The 20,613-nt window shown below is 42.8% G+C and overlaps 1 protein-coding gene across 11 annotated transcripts in view; it reads right to left on the bottom strand.

Moving 5' to 3' along the window:
• The window catches only part of birc6 (baculoviral IAP repeat containing 6), a 163,713-nt gene that overhangs the window by 100,944 nt on the left and 42,156 nt on the right, over positions 1-20,613 (bottom strand). For 6 of the 11 annotated variants that reach the window (XM_080037113.1, XM_080037116.1, XM_080037120.1 and 3 more), the window contains exons 20-38: positions 17,071-17,168; positions 16,819-16,966; positions 15,651-15,784; positions 14,583-14,729; positions 11,077-11,264; positions 10,013-10,321; positions 8,997-9,096; positions 8,344-8,558; positions 7,535-7,743; positions 6,654-7,009; positions 5,915-6,134; positions 5,356-5,492; positions 4,528-4,665; positions 3,684-3,811; positions 2,979-3,110; positions 2,483-2,698; positions 1,430-1,613; positions 787-993; positions 135-268 (exon numbers count right to left, since the gene is read on the bottom strand). In XM_080037113.1, the coding sequence (XP_079893239.1) occupies positions 135-268; positions 787-993; positions 1,430-1,613; positions 2,483-2,698; positions 2,979-3,110; positions 3,684-3,811; positions 4,528-4,665; positions 5,356-5,492; positions 5,915-6,134; positions 6,654-7,009; positions 7,535-7,743; positions 8,344-8,558; positions 8,997-9,096; positions 10,013-10,321; positions 11,077-11,264; positions 14,583-14,729; positions 15,651-15,784; positions 16,819-16,966; positions 17,071-17,168 (3,400 nt within the window). The remainder of the gene's footprint in view (positions 1-134; positions 269-786; positions 994-1,429; positions 1,614-2,482; positions 2,699-2,978; positions 3,111-3,683; positions 3,812-4,527; positions 4,666-5,355; positions 5,493-5,914; positions 6,135-6,653; positions 7,010-7,534; positions 7,744-8,343; positions 8,559-8,996; positions 9,097-10,012; positions 10,322-11,076; positions 11,265-14,582; positions 14,730-15,650; positions 15,785-16,818; positions 16,967-17,070; positions 17,169-20,613) is intronic. The other 5 variants (XM_080037115.1, XM_080037117.1, XM_080037114.1 and 2 more) reach the window with 5 other exon arrangements.

Here is a 20,613-nt window from a genome sequence, read left to right as displayed (position 1 = left end):
CTTTTGACAGTGGAAACGCAAATAAATGCGTGCCGAGCCGCACGGAACCGAACACAGCTCAATGGAAACGAGGCTATTCAGAACAATCCAGTAGCAGCTCACAAGTACAAAAGATAGAAGTAGAATCAACATACCTTGAACACTTTGGCAGCGAGTGGATCTTTTTCCAAATCAATATCTAAAGGATCAATATCAACATCCATCAGGTCTTGTAGCAAGTCAAAGTCTATGTCTTTATCTTTTTCCATAGATGACAGAGGTGGAGCACCTTTAGATAACGAAAACAGCTTTAATATTGCCAAGCAAGCACACTAGGAAAACACACAAGCAAGAAAACCTCTTTCTTTAGCACGTCACTGGGCAATTTTAACGCCGATCCAGCTATTCGCTCCTGTACCGGAGGGAGAGTCAGGACAAGACTCAGCATGGACCACATTAACTATTTATGTGAGGGAACACAGTAAGGTCAGTCAAACAACTGATGGTGTCCAAATTGAAAGGAAAAAACATTATTTGTATATTGGAATGTCAACTGCATAGTGAACTAATGCAAAAGCCATAATGAAACTAATACAAAAGGCTCTGAATCTTCATGTTGAAACTCGCCCACTCCAAAAGGCAAAAACACAGACAATAATGATTCACATTAAAACAGTTGAGAACAACTGGAAAACATGCTGTGAAAAAAATAAAGCAAATACTTGATATGTTGTGTTGATAAAAATAGTGTGGGTTCATAAAGACATCAGTGTTGTGGAGTGAGTGTGTAGAGGGCTACCCACGCACTTTGGAATAGTGAGGAGGTCCCGGCAGTACCTGCCAGGATATCGGGCACCAGGGCCTCGTCTATGCTCTCTACCAGGGGGACGGCCTGGGGCTGGGGCAGGGAGTCAGAGTCAGAGTCGGCCCCAGCAGAGGAGGACGACGCCCCGGCCTCTTCACCCACCGCCGCCTCATCCATGGCATCCAGAGAGCCAGGAGATAGCAGCTCACCTGGGAGGGTTCACACATTTACAACAAAATAACACTTTACTTTCTTTCAATTATGAGTTTAAATAAAAAAAATTTCCCTTGCATTTTTTTTTAAATACTACTTTGCCATAGAAAAACTTTTTCCCCCTCTGGGGTTCTCCCAGAAACAGACTGAGTCTTATATACCGGTGTAGATTATACTCCGGATTTTAATTTATAATAAATACTACAACTAGAGACTCTGATCATTTGAAGTGGTCATTTTTTTCCAGAGCTGTTTCTACAGACCAATGTCTCTTCAAGTGTGTTTCCATCATTCATAAGGATGAATGAGAGACATGTCAGACATAGGAGGCCTTACTCAGGTCAAAAGATATGTGAGACTATATTTATTATTATTTTATATAGTTCATATACTGTATATATGAGACTTAAGGATGATCAGACTCAAACCCACCTCCCAGGATGTCCTGCAGCATACATGTGAGTGAATACTGGGCCCAGGCCCCTCCCCAGGAGATGTCCCCGCGGTTGAAGTCCGTCCCCACCAGCAGCAGCAGCAGACGCTCCAGCTGGTGCTCAGACACCACCTCACACAGGTGGATTGTGGGTCTGGTGGCGTTGGCTATCCGAGCCAGGACCTGAGCGGGGGGAGGGACAAAGGGGGGTTTATTTATGGGCTAACACACTTTAGAAATCAATGTACATGTTAGGGATGGGCCGATCAAATAGTTTGTATTGGTATACTATCAAATGAATGCTTATCTAGGCTACTAACTTAGCCTTGAGCCTCAGGCCCTTAAAAGAGAGATTTTACTTCATTGCAGTATGTTGTCTTGGAGGTAGGCTACTATTGAGTTTTGATTTAAATAGCCAGGACTTTACATTGGAATTCATTTGATACTATTCAGGTTTAAACTTTTGCACAAAGATGCCCTTTGAATTTCATTTGAAATGTTTGAATGGTGCCGACTGCCGACCATTAAATAAATACTGTTTAAAGTCCTGTGAGCAATAAAACTGGTTGTTGGCTATGTATTTCTACCTTTAGATTATTTGTTTCACAGTTGGGTATAATGCATCAGATGACTACTTTAAGCAAAGTACATCTAAAACAATGCATTACTAATATTTTATTTTAAGAGTGGGCAAAAGACCATATCTGACTGGTATGGATTGGAGTTATATAGCGCTTTTCTAGGTACTCAGACACTTTATAATAAAAATGAGTACATAGGCAAATTAGAAACAGATGTAGCATAAAGCCAACAGACAATAAACAAAAGCAAAGACAGGTGTATTAAAAGTCATATAAACATTGAAATTAACATATAAAATCAGGTGTAATATATGTAAAATAAATATGTAATGTTAATATCTAATGTAAATATGTAACAATATCATTGGCTGAAGGCTATTCTAAAGACGTGTGTTTTGAATGTGTCCAGGTGGGTACAGTCTGGAATGATGTATGTTCCCGTCTCTAATGCGTGTGTGAGGTGAATGATACCTTGCAGACAAAGAGCAGCAGGTCGGCGTGGCAGGTGAAGTCCATGGAGAGCAGGAAGAGGGCCAGCTTCTGCACCACAGAGATGCAGCGTTCGTGGGCCAGGGTGAAGGGCAGAGGCTCCACTTCTGGAGCTTCTTTGGCCACGGTGGACTCTGTGTCCAGGGTGGAGCGGGGCCACTCGGCTGTCCGCCTCAGACGGATCAGGTCTTTAAAGTGCTGGAAGAGGGTGAGAAACATTGGGATTGGGGAATCATGAATAAACTGCAGTAGAGGAGCTAAAGCCAATTGCCAATTTTTCATTATGACGAGAAATTTCAAGAATAAAGACGAATAGTCCAAAATGCAATTGGAGATAGTGGGACATTTCTGTATTTTCTACTACAATTGACGTGCATGTATTGGGGCATCTTAAATTTTTTTTGGCATACTAAATAGTAGGGAAGTATGGGGATTGGAACGCAGGGAATGAGTGTGCAGTGAGAGGCGAGCGGGGCACCTTGGATGTGGCCTGTTTGAGCTTGGCCTGTTCCACCAGGAGTTTGTAGGAGGAGCCTTTGTTGCTCTGGATCTTCTCCTTCTCGATCTGCTCCACCAAAGCCTTCTGTTTTGCTTTCAATAGATTTAACTGCTGCAGTAAAAAAAAAAAGGGGGGGGGGCAGGATAAATATAAGCACAGAAGACAGACATGCACTATGCAGGGGGTTTCTAATATAAACAGGGTTCCCTCCAGCATTTTTACCAATGAAATTTCAAAACATATTCCATCACCTTATATAAGTAGAGTAGATGTGCCTGTTTCATTACATAATGCAGCTCTAACTGCCATGTGTTAAATTTATCATTTGAAAGCCATAAATGATTGAACACACACTTCCCACGCATTGTAACAGATAAACTAACTGCGCAGCACTAGATTTTAAACAATAGTAATTCAGGGCACCTTGATATATAACTTTAGACATGTTTGGGGGATTTTTATGAACATGTTTTTAAAAACTAGCAAAAAAGTTACGTAAATCCAACATTTTCCATAACATTCAGTTCATTCCAAATCCATTTTCCAGGGCAGGGAAAATTCATACCTTTTTCAGGAATTGATTGAGAATGGCAACCCTGTATAGCACTCGTAGCAGACACCGTTTGTGAGCGCTTGAACACAGAGGTTAGGGTGATGGTTGGTGTTTGAATGAGAAACATTTACCTGCTTGTGGTGGACCAGCTGCTTGCGGATCTTGCGGGAGTAGAGGCGGTCCAGGCTGCTGCTGCCTTTAGAAGACCTGCCGGAGCTCTGCGACTGAAGGCTGTTATTGATGAAGCTCCACTGAATCCCTGTAGACACAGACACACACACACACTCATCAGCTGACTGACGGGGACGCAGATAAATCTCACACACACACACACACACGCACACACACGCACGCGCACGCACACGCGCTGGAAGGAGTGTGAACTAAATGACCAGAAGGTTTATGAGTGCTTTGGGCACAACGATGAGATGGGAGTCTTACAATAGGTTGTCAACAAGTCAAAAATAATGATTGACTATTAAGTGTTTAAAAAAGGTTTTTCTGGCAGTTTTAAAAAAAATGTAATTGTACATTTTTCTAAATGGAACCATGTTCAAAGGCAAGTTAAGGTGGAGTCAGTGATTCTGGAGAATGCTTGATGTCAAAATCACTTTGTCAAAATCTGTGAATATCTCAAGCTACATGTCCATATATTGTGTGTGCGTGCTGAAAATAAATCCAGTGGTCAACACAGCCTCGGCTCTGTATGCAGGCATGTTGGTAGCTATGGTGGGCCCCCTTTGTCTACATACCCTTTGTTAAAATACCAGTTCACGGAGCCTCTGCTGTGTATTAACACCAGTACTGACCGGTAGCGGAGTGTGAGGAGATATTCACTGATGTGTTCATTTTGACTAAAAAGCATTCACCAGATTTGTGGACTCCACCTTTAACACTTGGTATGAAAATGGCGATGCGTCACTTGTCAATGACACAAATGAGACATTTGGAAGGAGAATAGTTCAGATCACATGCCTGTATAAGTTCTCTCACGCTCTTTCCCTCCAAGATGCTTCTTCCCACCTGAGGCTTCATCCTCTATACTGGCTACATAGTCCAACAGTCTGGAGACCAACATCACCACCCAGCTGATCATGGGGATGTCCAGCACACCTGCAAAACACACACATGAAAACACATCTCATCTCTCAAATGAATTACAAGGTGCATAATGTAACTTTGTCAGAGAAGTGAACATTTTCTAAGTTAAAAGGTTCAGTAAGCAGAATGTTCAGTTTAACTAACTTCCTGTCAGTGACTGCAGTTAGCAGTCCCCTCCCTCGTCCCTACGTTAATGCACTGCGGTCTTCAAGCAGCGAGTTATCTAGATCCGTAAGTGATAAAACATGATAAAAACCATCAAAACAGACATTGGGAAGGGTTTTTACCTGCTCCGCCATTGTAGGCGCATACACATTCACCCATCTGTTGCTCTCGGTTGCTCTGCGCGTGCACCGGCAGTGAGACGGGTGCCGGTTTGTAGCGTTCTCTCTTCTGATTGGTTATCAGTAGAGGGATCCCCGAAAAGTTTATTTGCCGATTCAATGCCGAGCGGGTGACTGAGAGATCGGCTTTATGAAACGCGCACACTATATAAGTGATCACTGTATGAATAAAGAGCGATTCAACACTTATATTAACATAAATAAATCGCTTACTTCACCTTTAAATTCTCATGACTGAATAAACAAACTTTAGTCACAGTAAAATTGGACCCCTTGAACACTGTTTTGAAGTTAGAAAGTTAAGTTAAATGTAAAGTGACACCATTGTAAACGGTTAGCACGCTGGTTTGCTTTTTACCGTCAGTCCTGCGCTGTGCAGAAGCTTGTGGCTGCTGCAGTGGAGACAGCAGGCTGTCCAGCAGGTTGAGGAGGCCCTCCAACACACCACTGTTACTCAGAGATCTCTGGCCAATGCAGGACAGCAGCATGAACACCCTGAGAGAGAAAAACCCTTAATGACTATCTGTATCAATCTACCACAAGCCTCAACATACACTCAGATGAGCAGAGAGCCAGGGATGTGTGTGGGAGAACACACTTCTATCAAAAGAGGTTCTCCCAACAAGTAAAGCAACAAACCCTCCTAACTTAAACATTCTCTATTCGCAGAGCTCCTACAGCTTAAGGCAGGTTAGATTTCAGATTTTTTTTTAAATACATTTTTACATTCAATTATTTTCGGTTATGGACAATTCTGCACAAGGTAGAGGGAGAACATTTAGTTAAATATGTTGTTTTAATTTGGTATGTTGTTATTTTCAGTCCAGGTCCTCCAAAATATAAATAATAAATAAAATAAAATGAATAATAATAATGTGTGCGGTGAGTGTACTTAGCGTGAGTATTAGCCCCTGTACCTGTCCTGAGGGAATATGAGCAGTTGTTCAGAGTTGTAGAGTTCTTGCAGTACGTTGGAGAGGAACTGGCCCCACCAGCGCTCCCCTCCACACAGCTGCACCAGCAGCAGCCCGGCGTGGAGGCGGATCTTGGGCGTCCCGCTGATGCACAGGTGTTTGAAGAGCTCCTCACAGGCCTGGGCATGGAAGGTACTCTGGAGCACCGAGGGCACCGAGTGGCCTGAAATACACACAAACACAAACACACACACACATAATTTACAGTTGGTGTCACCATGTCATTAAATGGAAAAGGGTGTTCTACTAAATACTGAAACCCTTGTCATGAAGGGGTTGAAACATTTTGAGACTGCAGAAGTCATTGAAAGTGGCATTTTGCGTCGGATTTCAAGAAACTACTTGTGATATTAGTTATGTTGAACTCTTGGTTTGTTCTTGGTTTATTTATGTATTTCAAACAGCTACAAGTTTGTAAATGTTACCAATAAACCTAATTTGCAATAAGGGTTGAATTATCTTGTTTACAACTGTCTATCATGTGAGAATCGACAGTGTTAAGCACAACGTTGTCCATCTGCCACTGTAAAGCTTCAAGAGGAACTTTTTTTTTTAACACCCTCCTATCCGGTGCCGGGGAATGGAACCAGGGACCTTGTGGTTACTGGTCGGGCCCCCTTTTTCCTCTATGACAAATCCTTCCACCTCATCAGACCTCGATGGACTTGTGTGTGTGTCTCACCGTTGTTGGAGTGCAGCAGTCCGAGCAGTGTGTCCAGCAGGTAGCGGATGATGGTCCTCAGCTGCTCGGTGGAGGAGTTGTGGACCAGCTCCTGGGCGTCCAGCGCGGCCCCGGCTTTGGGCAGAGAGCGGCGGCTGGTCCCCAGAGACACCCTCAGCCTCTGCACGGCGTGGTGGGCCAGGTTGAGCTGCAGCTGGAGCTGGATACAGTCCTGGTAGGCCGAGAACACGCGCTGGTCCTCCTCCACCACCTTGTCCGGTTTACGCAGGAAGTACTGGGCGTTGTTAGCGCTGTTCAGGGGAGGCAGGTCGATGTTCTGTAGAAGGGTCTCCAGTCGGTGGCAAGCCAGATTATACCTGTTCAAAACAAGTGGGATAAAAAGAGGGCCAAAATGTCAATTAATACACAAGCTGAAAATATAACATGTACAGTATTGTATTTTGTCTACATTTAATTTAATTTTGCATTCAAAATATGGTGCACCTTATCTCTACACTTTCTATCTGCACCGTGTCCCTGCACTACTGTTGTGTTTATCTGTGTCTCAGGTGTTGCTCTCTTCACTTGTGTTTTTCTTCTTCTATATCACATTGTTGAGAGGAGCGTGGGACTTAAGAATTTTATTGTCAAAGACTGCTGCTGTAAATGTTGTGCATATGACAAATACACCTCTTGAAATCCTCAAAAAATGCTCTGTATATTACTGTTAGAGGAACATTTGCTTGAAAAATACTGTTTCCTAAACCAGTGGTCAGCTGCTTCAGGGAATTACTGAGACATTTGGAAGAAGTTAAATTGTTAATTGGAGGATGATCTTGGAAGAAATAAAGTATAAGTATGAAAAAGAAAGTGCTTGATATGCTTAAGAGGCCGGCCCCTACCTGCACTGGATGTCCTCCTGCAGAGCCACCATCATGGCCAGGTGCTGGTCCACGTGGGGCTGACTGGCTGCCTCGCTCTCCCCACGAAGAGGGTCGTGCATCAGCTTCAGCTCGCTCTCCCACGGCAGGATGTACGTGTGGCCGTAGTAGAAACCTAATGGGATCTTTGCCCGAGCGTTGGTACTGCCGTATCGTCCAATAACAGTGATCTGAGGGGTTGCAGGAAGCAAACAGAGATTGTACACTGTTTAGTTTGACTAACTAAGGCATACAAAAAACACATTGACCATGGCTGCAACTAGGCCTGGGCGATTTGACCTCAAAACAACTACTGCATACTGTACTGTATGCTCAACTATTAAAGCTGGGATATTTTATATAATGAAAGAGCATATCTTAATGATAAATAAAAATAAAAATAAGGAAAATCAAATGAGCTATAATTTACTGAATATTTCAAACTGAAATCAAAGCATCGCTTGGAGTTAAAAAGTCACATTTTAGTATTAAAGAAGAAATCAAGTTCTCCAAAAACAGAAAAAAATTTAAACGTAAATATTACCATGTGAAAAGTAGAAAAATAACTTGAATTTCTTGTAAACAAATATTTTAAAAAAATCACAATGTACAAGAAAAGTCTATAAAACCCTGCTGATTAGAAGCAAGAGAGGGAGGCTGGACAGATCCCCAAACCGAAATAATCTACTTGGGGCAAGCTAACGTCGGGTAGAGGTTCTGAATTCAGTCAGTTTGGATGAATTGCCCAGCCCCTAGTCTGCAGCTATCCCAAAGCAGAAGGGTGGAGGTACCTTCATGAACCTGCAGACGGGAGGGGGCAGCAGGTCGTGCAGTATGAGGGAGTGGGTGCTGATGTCTGTGGCCACCACCAGCCTGCGCCCGTCCACCTCCTCCCCCAGGGTCCAGATGTCTATGGACAGAGAGGCCAGGTCTCCACAGGTCGGGATCAGGGCGTCGGTCAGCAGCACCGGACGGCCAAAGTCCAGCGTGACAAAGCGACGAGCTCCTGGGGGAAAAAAGAACAACCACTATTGAAGAATTCTACTTTGTTTTGTAAGATTCGTCTAAGTTTGAATTTTCTATTTATATAATGGTGCACCTTATCTTTATCTGCACTGTCTTCTTGCACTACTTTTGTGTTTATTTGTTTCTCAGTGGATGCTCTCTTCACTTCTATTTTACATTTTCATTTTCATTGTTGAAAGGAGCCTGGGACTTTAAGAAATGCATTGCCAATGAGTGCTGCTGCTGTAATTGTTATGCATATGACAAATAAACCATCTTGAATCCTGAAGATCGTTGAAGTTGATAATAAAATAAAAGGTTTAACTTGCTATTGTGACATGTTTCAAACACTTCAGAATGTGCAATACTAAATACATGACACAAGACACCTTTTAGCACTGGTTGTGTGGTAAGTATGCAAGAGTGCCACGTGACCTACCAGAATGCATCCGCTCTATGATGATGGACTGGTGTGGAGGAGGCTGCAGGAAGTGAGACGCCTGGGAAATGGCCAGAGCCAGACCACTGCCCATGGGGCTCTGCAGCAACAAGAGAATACACCACTTGCAGTACATGTAAACACCAGTAAGCTTTAAATAGTCAGCGCTGAATAGCCTTGTTTCCACTGAGTGGTGCGCTTTGGTTTGGTGATTTATTTGCGTTTCCACTGACAAAAGAACTGAGCCGCACCTATTTTTTTTCACCCTTTCGTAGCGGTACCAAGCCGTGCCAAATGGTCCCTTAAGGGCTGAGCTACACACTGCAGTCCGTTGATTGGTCGACAGAATAATAATTTCCGTGTGCAGGTGAAGACACACCAGGCCGACTACCGACCGTCACCAGAAAATGGAGTCTGCCGATTCAGTCAGCTCCATTCTCCCCGACGTGGTCAAAAAAGTGCGGTAACACACCGAGCCAACTACCGACTTGCCGTACGTTCTGCGTTTGCGCCGGATGACATTAAGTAGCTGTTATCATAACGTAGGCTGTCATTATATAGGAGAGACTGCATGCTGCAGACACACACACACACACACACACACACCTGTGGCCGCTCCTAGCCCAAACTACCTCAACTATTTCTGAAAACATGTGAAAACGTTGTTCACAGATAATCTAATGCTTTGTGCCGTGGCCAGCACCGTTTAAGGGCTCTGAGCAATAAACTGAATATACTCTGACTGCAGCTCTTGCCGTCGTGCATGAACCCAGCCTACCAAGTAAGGGTAGTGTCTGCAGTGGAAACACAAGCCAGATCTAGGGTTACCGTTCCTAACCAAACCATGGCCTACCAATTTGTGCTGCTCAGTGGAAACCATGCACATGAGAGAAGAGGCAGCTGTCATTGATTGGTGTGTGTGTGTGTGTGTGTGTGTGTGTGTGTGTGTGTGTGTGTGTGTGTGTGTGTGTGTGTGTGTGTGTGTGTGTGTGTGTGTGTGTGTGTGTGGAACCTACCGGCTTGGCTTTGTGTGCGTTCTTGTGAGCAGCCAGGTTGACAGGCCCGGGGTCCATCATGGAGCCAGGGAAGAGGTGAGCCAGCTCTGCGCTGAAGGCGGCCGACACAGCCTCGTTGGGCGGGGTGAGGGGCGGGGTCATGAAGAGGGGCGTGGTCTTGGGGGTAGGAGGGATGACGTCAGAGGGGTGGATGAAGAAGCCCGGAGCCGAGACGGCGTTGGAGCCCACAGAGTTATGCATGGGCCCCACACCGGAGGCAGCAGCCGCCGCAGAGGTGGTCTGATGCAGCTTGGCCTCCAGCTTGGCCTTCTGTTCACAGCGCACAAGGAGATATGATTAACCACAGCGTAAAAACACCGCTGCTACCATTACAACAGCATTAGAATGCTCTTATTAAGAGAAGACATAAGAGACAGAAGTTTGACTCCGCCTTTTTTCAATTCAATTATTGTTGGGCATTTTCTATAGTTTCCCAGAATGCCTTGCAAAATGAGATACTTATACTAAACAAGATTACATTTCATTTAGAAAAGTCTAAATGAAATCTGGGACAATTATCATTACTGCTGCAAAACCAATTTTATATTTCCTCAAAATTGTTTCACTCTATTATCCTTTCATATTCAGGGTAGCTCAATTAGTGGAAGTAAAAAAAAAGAAAAAATAATAAGACAGTGATAAAAACAATTGGGGAAAAACCTATGGTGAACCATTCAACCCATCTCTGCAGCTTTCAGTAGCCAATATGTGTGGGAGCAGTCTGATGAATATCAGAATATATGAGTGAGTGAGAGAGAGAGAGAGAGAGAGAGAGAGAGAGAGAGAGAGAGAGAGAGAGAGAGAGAGAGAGAGAGAGAGAGAGAGAGAGAGAGAGAGAGAGAGAGAGAGAGAGAGAGAGAGAGAGAGAGAGAGAGAGAGAGAGAGAGAGAGAGAGAGAGAGAGAGAGAGAGAGAGAGAGAGAGAGAGAGAGAGAGAGAGAGAGAGAGAGAGAGAGAGAGAGAGAGAGAGAGAGAGAGAGAGAGAGAGAGAGAGAGAGAGAGAGAGAGAAAGACTTGTTCCTTCACCTGCTGCTGCAGCTTGAGCAGCTGCTGTTGTTTCTCCTGTAGGACCTGTAGCTGCTGCTCCGCTGACACCATGGCGTGGGACAGAGACTGGAGCGCCACCTGAGCTGCAGAGCTCAGAGCTGTGGACGCCTCACCCACCGTTCCTGTGGACAGGCCGCCCACCGCCGGAGTCACACCAAACGTGCTCACTGGAGCAGAGAGAATACAACTTCAAGCTCAGGATCACAACGCACTGCTTAATACTGCTCTTGTTCTGGAGTGGAAAATACTTGTACAATAATTGTTGTTTGGGTTAATTTATTTCTTATTTTAGACATTATCTTCAGGAACAAATCATGTTGATAGGCAGAGCTAAAAAAAATGATATAAACAAATGGGGGTCAATGGCTATAACAAAGACTCAGTTGTGATTTTCTTTGATTTTGTGAGTAAAGATCACGGTAACCGACTCCTTTTTTTCATATACCGGTATATATTTTATATTCTGCAATACGATGAATGACTCGGTATGATTTGGGTAAATACGACCACTAATGTAACTGTAAAGATGGTGCACATCTTTTGCATCTATGTTTGTTTGTATGTGTTTTATGCTAGGTTTTTTTGTGAATACATTTTCAATGTTGAACCCATTGATGCCTGATGCTGCATTAGATACAATGTTGCGTCGCGCAGCATCAGGCATCAATGAATTAAAGAATAGAAGTCTAGCTGAGCACTAGGGGTGTAACGGTACACTAAAGTCACGGTTCGGTACGTACCTCGGTTTTGAAGTCACGGTACGGTACAGTACGGTACGATTCATAGTTAAGGGAGAATGAACAGTTTTAGCTGTCAGTAACTAGCTGACAGTATGTAACATACAAATAAAATGCATAGGCCTAACCAATCTAAAAAGAATACTGCTGCAATTCTCCAATAAATAAAATACTTAAATACTAGTGAAGGTGCAGCATAAACTAAAATTGCAGTGAAAAATAAAGCCAGTGTTAATGCTCAGCAGGCTCTGTAAGCTGGTATGTAAAATGTCTTCTTTAAGGTATTTTTGACTTTAAAAAAATAAAATATGACTGCAGCTCTCTTAAACTCTGAAGTGCTTTTATAAATATAACAATTATCAAATAAAAGTGCAACTGCAGCATTAATTAAATGACAGCTTATGTATTTTCAGTATAAAAAAGAAAATACTGTCTGTGTTTGCACAGCTTGATTTCTCTTCACAGTAACGGTGATAGTATGACCTGGATGGTGCCTTTTCAAATGCGTATGCATGTTCGACGTGTTGGCTCCCTTTTATATGTCCATGGTTGGCTCCTACATAGGCGATCGCGGTGAAACAATAACCTGTGTGCCGACATTGTTCCACACGTTAATCACTGTTTTCATAATTCTACTGGAATCCGAAGTTATCCCTCAAGCGGGATTTGAATAACAGGGGGACGCCTGCAAGCTCCGGTTTCCTGTTGTCTTTCGCCATGCAGTTCGCTCTCTGTTCGATAGCACTGTATAACATTTTTATTTGCACTACTAATAGACTGTAGAAGAGGGGGGAACGCTGCTACAACTGCTAATAGCAGTGTTAATTAAGTCAGGCTGCTGTTGGCCTGGCGGGGGGTCTCGTTGGCCGTAATAATCATTTGCGAGCGTCTGCGCGGCACTGTCGGTCTGGTCTACCCCTCGTGTGCGCCTGTCTTTACAACCTCTCGTTTGATCATCCCATCAGCTGATCTGTGTGTCTGCGTGTGTGTGTCTGTGAGCGGCGCGATGCGCGTGTGCATTCGGTGCGCACTTGTTAAACACGGAAGCCAATGAGCAGAAGCATGACTAGCAAGCAAACGCTGAACTAATGGCGAAAATAAAACCAGCACCTGCTCTATGGAGATATTAAGGACTCAGTAACAGGGACGTTGAACAGGAAAAAGTGCTGAGCAAAACTAAAACTTAGAAGGTTAAAATCACTACGTCGCCGTGGCAACACAACTAATCTGTATCAACAGCTGAGACAGCGCTGAAAAAAACGGCATGCACTCGTTTCAGTAAGTTTACAGAAGTGCCACACTGCTACTGCCTTTGGCATTCTCAGAAGAACATTCATTTATTTTCAAGGGACATATTAATTTATTTATTGTTTTAACTGTTAAGTTATCTTGAAAACAGCAGGCTGTTGTAGGCCTACAAGCTTTATTTTTTTGTATTTTCAATGCTAGGCCTACTTTATTTTTGATGTTTTAAATTGAGAAATAGGCTAGATGAAATAAAATGGTCGGAATTTGCCTTATGTAGCACACATGTTGATAGGCTAATCATGATGTGTAGCCTATGTTAATTTATTTATTTTCAACAAGGCTATTTGCCTAAATTTTTTTTTTTTTAAATTCAATAGGCTAGCTTCAAGGTGAGGTGATTCAGATTATTCCAGAAATGAGTACTAGAAAGGACCTGTCTATATTAGATCTTAGTGTTTATTGTTTTTTATTGAAATCCACGTGTTTTTCTTCAATAGTTTACATGGCTTGTGTCTCCAAATTATTACAGGAAATTGTTATAGGCAGGACATATACGACAGCTGTTTACAGAGCACAGAATTAAACAGATTTCACCTCTCAAAGTGCACCAGATTGATGCATTTAACTTTAAAAGGATAAGGTTTCTTCTGCAGGGGGATGCCCCCAGACCCTCCTAGAGGGTCCATTCTCACCCAGCAGGATCTAAAAATCCTGTGAGAAACACCACATGTACAAACGTACTGAATGTGAAAGCATAACCCTATGCCCTCATTCTTAACGGGCTGTCAAAAGAAGCTCATCTCAAATGGGGTTCGTTTTGGTAAATTTCTTCTAGAAATTTGATACGCACGCGGCGCGCATACTCTTCATCAGCTCTTACCACCGGGCCTAAAGAAAATTCTAGGGGAAACACTGAATAGTGATGCAAACGGAACACTTGAGCGGAGAGGTGTGTATCTCCTGCTCTGACCGCAGCTGGGAGGGACTGCTGCGTGAGGACTCGGCCGTCTGTCAGTGCTCTGGGAGGGGGCAGGAGCCTCCCGCTGCTCGTTTAGAAGTAAAGAGTGATACATGCTTTGGCAACAGAGTCTCCAAAAGTCACCAATAACACCAGAAAAAGTAGCTAGATTTGTCGCTAGTCGCTTTTTTGAAAAAGTCGCCAGAGGGGTCTGAAAAGTTGCTAAGTTAGCAACACTGCACCCTCATGCTGTGCTCACCATGGAGATAACAGACTCTAAATTGCTGGCTGCTACTGCACATGTGCGAGCGAGCCGGAGGCTAAATGGTCCGGGGGGAACTCCGACGACCAGTTTTAAGTTCCACACCTCAAAACAAGCCTGTACATTCGCCATATATTAACGCTATGTACGCCACGAACGGACCGCGGTCCACCTCTGTAACACCAAATACGTGCCTGTACCTTCACGGTACGGTACAAATACGTGTATCGTTACACCCCTACTGAGCACCGGTTCAAATGAATGAAAGCTCCAGGTTTACCGGTGAACATGCTAGCGTCGTCCCTCTCCACCCGCGTGCCATCACTGGTGGAGATACAGGTGAAGTGTAGGGGCTCCACCTCCAGGAGGCCAGTCAACGCTGTGAAGCTGCCGTCTGCTGCGGCACAGCTGCTCACCTTCCCATTCCCTAAGCGACACACAACACAGAAAGACAAACAGAAAACAGCTGAGTGTCACCGAACTCTGCTGCACATATAGAACAATTACATGATAGGACAGGGGATTCTGGTCAACGTTTTCTTTTCTTTTTTACTTTTTCATATCGTTAGCCTCATAGCATAATTGCCTAAATCATATTTACTCTACATCTACTCAATTCTACATCTACTTTTCGTTAGTCTAATAGCATAATTTCCCAAGTCATATTTTAAGGGTTATAGAGTAGGGTAAAGTAGATGTGGAGTAGAGTAGATGTAGAATAGAGTAGATGTAGAGTAAAAGTAAAGTAGATGTAGAGTAAAAGTAAAGTAGAGTAAATATGATTTAGGCAATTATGCTACGAGGCTAACAATATGCAGCTGGTGTAATTTCCTTCTTATGTGTTTATCATTTTGTATGTTCACTCATAAGTAGTCATTTCACAGTTTGTCTTAATTGTATTTATTACATTTGTGCTTAATATATATATATTATTTTATTTCATGATTTGTTTTGGAATTTGTAATGGCCACAAAAAATGAGCCCTGAATGTATAAGTGAAATCTATGTGAAATTGAATTTCTCAATTAAAGAAAGAAAAAAATTATTACATTACAGGGAGATACAATAGCATTTTATTTGCAGTGCTAAATTAAGTCCAGCAAACTGTGAAGTCTTAAAAATACATATGGACTCACTATATTGCTACTTTGTTTTGACATTTCACTTGAAACTTTTATTTATCTTGTATTTGAATAATTTCTATTATTTCTATTTCGGGTCCACCAAATATATTTATTACATTTGGAAACTTCCTCGAGACCACTGAAACAGCCTGTTTAAGGGTGTTGGTTAGAAAGAAAAAGTGGGCAACACATGGATATGGCTGTAAAATGATCTTGGCTAATACCTGAGAGGATGTCAGAGAGGTCGATCTCATCCGACTGGACTCCGATGCTGCTGTTATAGGCGTTCTTACAGGAGGAGCCACTGACCTCCAGGTCAAAGAGCACAGGGTCAAACGGAGAGCTGTACAGGCCGTACCTGCACCGGAGGAGGGAGAAGGAGACAATCAGGTTAAGGTCCAGATAGCAAGGAAGGAAAGGACACTACCGATTAGGCCTGTGCTAAAACAGGTATTTATTTTCGTGATATCTGTATCATATCGTCAGCTCCAGATTCAATATTTTTAGGGAGAAAAAAATGAAGGTTTTAAATGGGCTGTGAACTACAACCTCCGCTTGTGTAGATGTCGCAGTACGGCTAGTGGCCGGGTCTTGAATTTGAATGAAAGTTTGCGCTTAATTATCAATATAATGTGATGTATTAAGACCGCCCAGATCTTACACAGCCACTTGTGTAATATATCATCATATCGTTAGCCATGTATCGTGATGTGTGTTGTTAAGTGAAGTCCTTACAAATACACGGCCATACTACTAATGAGACAATACATAGTGCTCTAAATGAGTGTTGGGGTCAAAAACAAAGTCTGTTCTAAGTGCACGAGTAACCTTGTAGTAGGCTTCTCTTAAAGTGAAGTGTTAAAGGTCACATATTATGCTAAATGCACTTTTTAAATGTGTTCCAACATATCCATGCGTCCACGGTGTGCCTAGAGACTGCCAAAATATCAAAAAAAATAACAATCTCTCCTTTTCTCACTCTCCCCTTTTCTGAAACCCCCACCCCTCCCCCTCAATATACTCCAGTCAGAATTCTCCCAGTTTCTGACCTCACAAACTGGAAAGCCAGAAGCTTCCACTGTGCAGCCCACACCCCTATTTCTTATTGGTCCACGGCCCTGACAGACAGAGGGCGAGGCGTATCTGGCTTCGCTTCTGGACAGGGGGCGGGGGGAGCTCAAAGATTGTATATTTACGAGGGGAGCTGCAGCTCTTTTTAAAAAATAGGCCATTGTGAGATTAGCTGAACATCAGCATAGTACAATAAATTATCTGAAAGTTTTTTTCAGCAAACAATTAAAGAAAAACGTATTAGGAACCACTAAGACCATATAATATGGTGTATAATAGAACCGAAAAGTGTATAATATGGGAGCTTTAAAAGATAGGTACCTGGTCTGCAGCAGTGCCTCTAGTGGGGTGAGGCGGTCTTGCAGCTGTCTAGAGATGGCGGTGAGCAGGGTGGCACAAGCCGTACTGCAGCCTGCCAGGTCCTCTTCCTTCACATAGTTCAGCAACACAAAGTACCAGAACACAGAGCCTGGAAGACAGACAACAGGAGGGGGGGAGGTGAGGAGAGGCTGGGGGGGGTAATGAGAGAGAAACTATGGGGGAACAATGGCTTCATGTTGTGGAGTTACTTACCACCTGTTGCTGCTGCAGGTAAATAAGGTATATTGTCTAGCAGAGCCTTCAGTAGACTCATGCCAAAACCCTGTTGACTTGGGTCTCCTTTCCCATTGCTACAAACAGAAATAAAAACAGCACCTTCATTATTTTATTTTACAACATGTAAACCAATTTCAAATCCCACCCCCACGCAATCAAGAGCAAACTACTTTAGCATGTACAGTAACTTTACACCCTGTTTATCCTGGGTTCTGCTGTGGCCCGGGAGACACAATGGGTTGTCCACTAATCAGAACGGGTTGACAGTTGGGTCCTAACCTCCCCCTGTCCATATGTCACAATGTCCTAGGCAAGACACTGAGCCACAAATTGCTCCCAATGGCCAAGCAAGCGGCCTGTGTCTTATGCCCTGTTCTCACGGCAACACGAAACGGTGCAAACGCGGAAAAATTCCCGCGGTTGCACTATATCATGTACATGAAAACAGCAAACGCAGGCATGAAACCGCAAGTTTTTGAGATCTACTCCAAGGGAGGATTTTTTGGAAAACACAACGGTTTTGGTTTCTTGTAAACACCGAAACCATTTCCCCTGATAACGCTGACGTCACGGCTCCACTTCACGTATGCATAGTCTATAACATTTGCTGTCAAAATACCCACACGCGCGTTATAAAGTTAGAAGACAACATAACATGCACCGCACGGTGTCTCCGCGGCACCATCACTGTGATCAGCGGAGAGTGACGTGCAGGGCTCAAATATAACACTCGCCGGTAACACTTTATAATAACTATCCGTTGTAACTCGTTAATAGATCATTAGTAAACTCTTAATTAATGATTATTAATGATTTGTTAAGTGTTTGTTAGTTTGTTAAGGATTTATAACAATGGTAGATAGTTAATAGCTTAATAATTGAATCAGTTCATCTGGGAGGTAATCCGAGATACCGACGAGGCTGAAATAGGCTATAGACTATACACAGTGCATGGGCAACTGAGGGCAGCCCCATTTTCAAATATTTTTAAATAAACTCAATACACACTGTGCATGCCATGGACTTGAACGTGACGTTATCAGTTAATCTCGGATTACCTCCCAGATGAACTGATTAAATTATTAAACTATTAACTATCTACCATTGTTATAAATCCTTAACAAACTGCTAACAAACACTTAACAAATCATTAATAATCATTAATTAAGAGTTTACTAATGATCTATTAACGAGTTACAACGGATAGTTATTATAAAGTGTTACCCACTCGCCAATTTAGTCTATAGTCTATTAGTAAATTATTGATACCATGCAACCGCCGCGCCACTTTGTCTGGGGAAAGATTTGTGCTCTGCCGGTTTTTCTAGCAAAATAAACGTGTGTCACTTCTATATGCCAGGGACACGGCTCTCTCTACATTAAAAAACACTATCCATAGTTCGCAGCGGTTAATTTACTGTTACTGTTCAACAAAAGGAGCATTAAGGCTACAGTCAAAGTATGCTTCACAGTAAAAGCATGTCACTGGCTAAACATTTATAGCATTTCACTGGACAAACGTGAGTTGACTTTTATTTTGAAGTACGCCTAACAGGAAAGATAGCCGCTCACAAAGCCCCTTCACTATCAGCATGTCTTCTATTTTCACGAGTTCAATGCGGTGAAATAAGAGGACAGAAAGCTTGTCATTTACAATACTTGTAACCCCAAGCTTACACCAACCACTGTATGAACGTTAGTGGCATTAATTTTCGGTTACAGTAAGGTTTTATGCATCAAATTGTACCGGAAAAGCTATCTACTACTACCTTGTACCGCCAACTGCTGGCATGGCATGCTTACTATAGCGATTTCGTCCCGTTTCCTCTGAAAACATGTGTACGAGTGAAGATGTCAGATAAATTGTGTCTGAACGGGTTTTTTTTTAAAACCAAAAACGGGAAAACTGTCACGTTTTCACCGTGAGAACAGGGCCTTAGCCCGCTTGCCATCAGCGTGTGAGTGTGAATGGGTGAGCCGTCTACATCATTATATTGGATTTTTTTTTAATAAAATGTTAAGAAAAGCAACTTGTCCATGTTCTTAGGATTGAGTAGCCAATAAAGAACCAGGCTCTCTTTTTTTTGTCAGAATGGAAGAAAGATGGAAACAAGGCAGGTTCATTTATACGTTATTACAGAAGTTTAAAACTCACCCAATATCAATTGAAAACAATGTTAGCGCTCACTTTTCCTTTGCCGTCTGTCCTACAGCTGAACAGCACTTGGAAGACATTTGGACCCCTTTCCACTTATGTACAGCTAGAATGTTCTGTATGTAAAACACAGTGGCTATCCTGGACATTGAAAGGTATTTACAGGTAGTGCTTATGAGAAGCTCCAGGTGTACAGGGTGGTGTAGTTCCCTGTATTGTCTTCTATATGAAAAGGTTGGGTGGTCATCTCTTAAAAAAAAGACGTGACGCACATTGTAGGACTGCACAATATATTGAATTTTTATCACGATGACGATATTGGCTTCCCACGATGACGTTTACAGGAATGTGCGATATTTGTGAGCGTGTGCTCCGCTGTGAAGCAAATCAATCACTCCCCAAACCACTCGCTGATCATGTGCCTGTCCATGCTCCAACCTGGCAACCCCAGGTTCCCCGAGAGCTGTCAATCAAAGTCCAGTGGCTCCGCCCCCAAAGTGTGAACTTTCCGCCCGCATAGATAGAAAGCACTCCACGAGCGAGCGGAAGCTGCTGCCTATTGTGCGAGGGAGAGCAGATATCTGCGCGTGTGAAATCACATACATCCCCTCGTGAGTCTCTTTTTTGTGTGCGCCGGATTTATAAGCCAATACTAACTCCATATCAGTGTAGAAGAGGAAACTGGTGGGTGTACCGTTACCGCGCTGATCTGCTAATATCACTGGTTTCTTCTTTGACATGCACAGCAGCATACAGATCCCGGGAATAGAACAATGGCTTACACTCCGCTCGTGATGACACGTTAAACAGCTGTTGCTACCGGCGAATCGCGGCCGTTTAATAACGTGCATAAATGATAACCTATTGCAGCGATCTAGGGCTGGGCGATATGGACCAAATCTTATATCACGATATAGGTAATTTTATATCACGATATGGATATATATCACGATATAGTATTTTTCCTTTAAATTCAATGGATTACAATAACCGTACTGAACTTTAATCACATTAGATTATTTTCATTTTTGCTTGGAACTTAAATTTCCATACAAAAGAAAAACTGGTGCAAAATACCACACCAGTCTGGCTTTAGTCAGTCAGTGCAAAATAAAAATGACAGCATCAACCAAATAGCCTACATTTTCCAATTGATAGTAGCCTATATCAAAATAATGAAAGACTTGAATTTTCCTGCAGTATTTGCTCATCTTCATTTAAAAAACTGTCAAAATTAACTAATGAGCAAATGTCTGGTAATACTTTAACTCCAGCTTCAACACAAATAATATTTTCAAGTTTGACATGTTTTAAAGTTACATAAAACCAGCCTTGCTGGCTGTCTCCAACAATAACAGCACGGG

The sequence above is a fragment of the Ammodytes marinus genome (assembly GCF_949987685.1).
Source record: "Ammodytes marinus genome assembly, chromosome: 11".
NCBI lineage: Eukaryota > Metazoa > Chordata > Actinopteri > Uranoscopiformes > Ammodytidae > Ammodytes > Ammodytes marinus.
The sequence above is the reverse complement of the archived record's forward strand: the minus strand, read 5'-3'. Positions and strand labels throughout refer to the sequence as shown.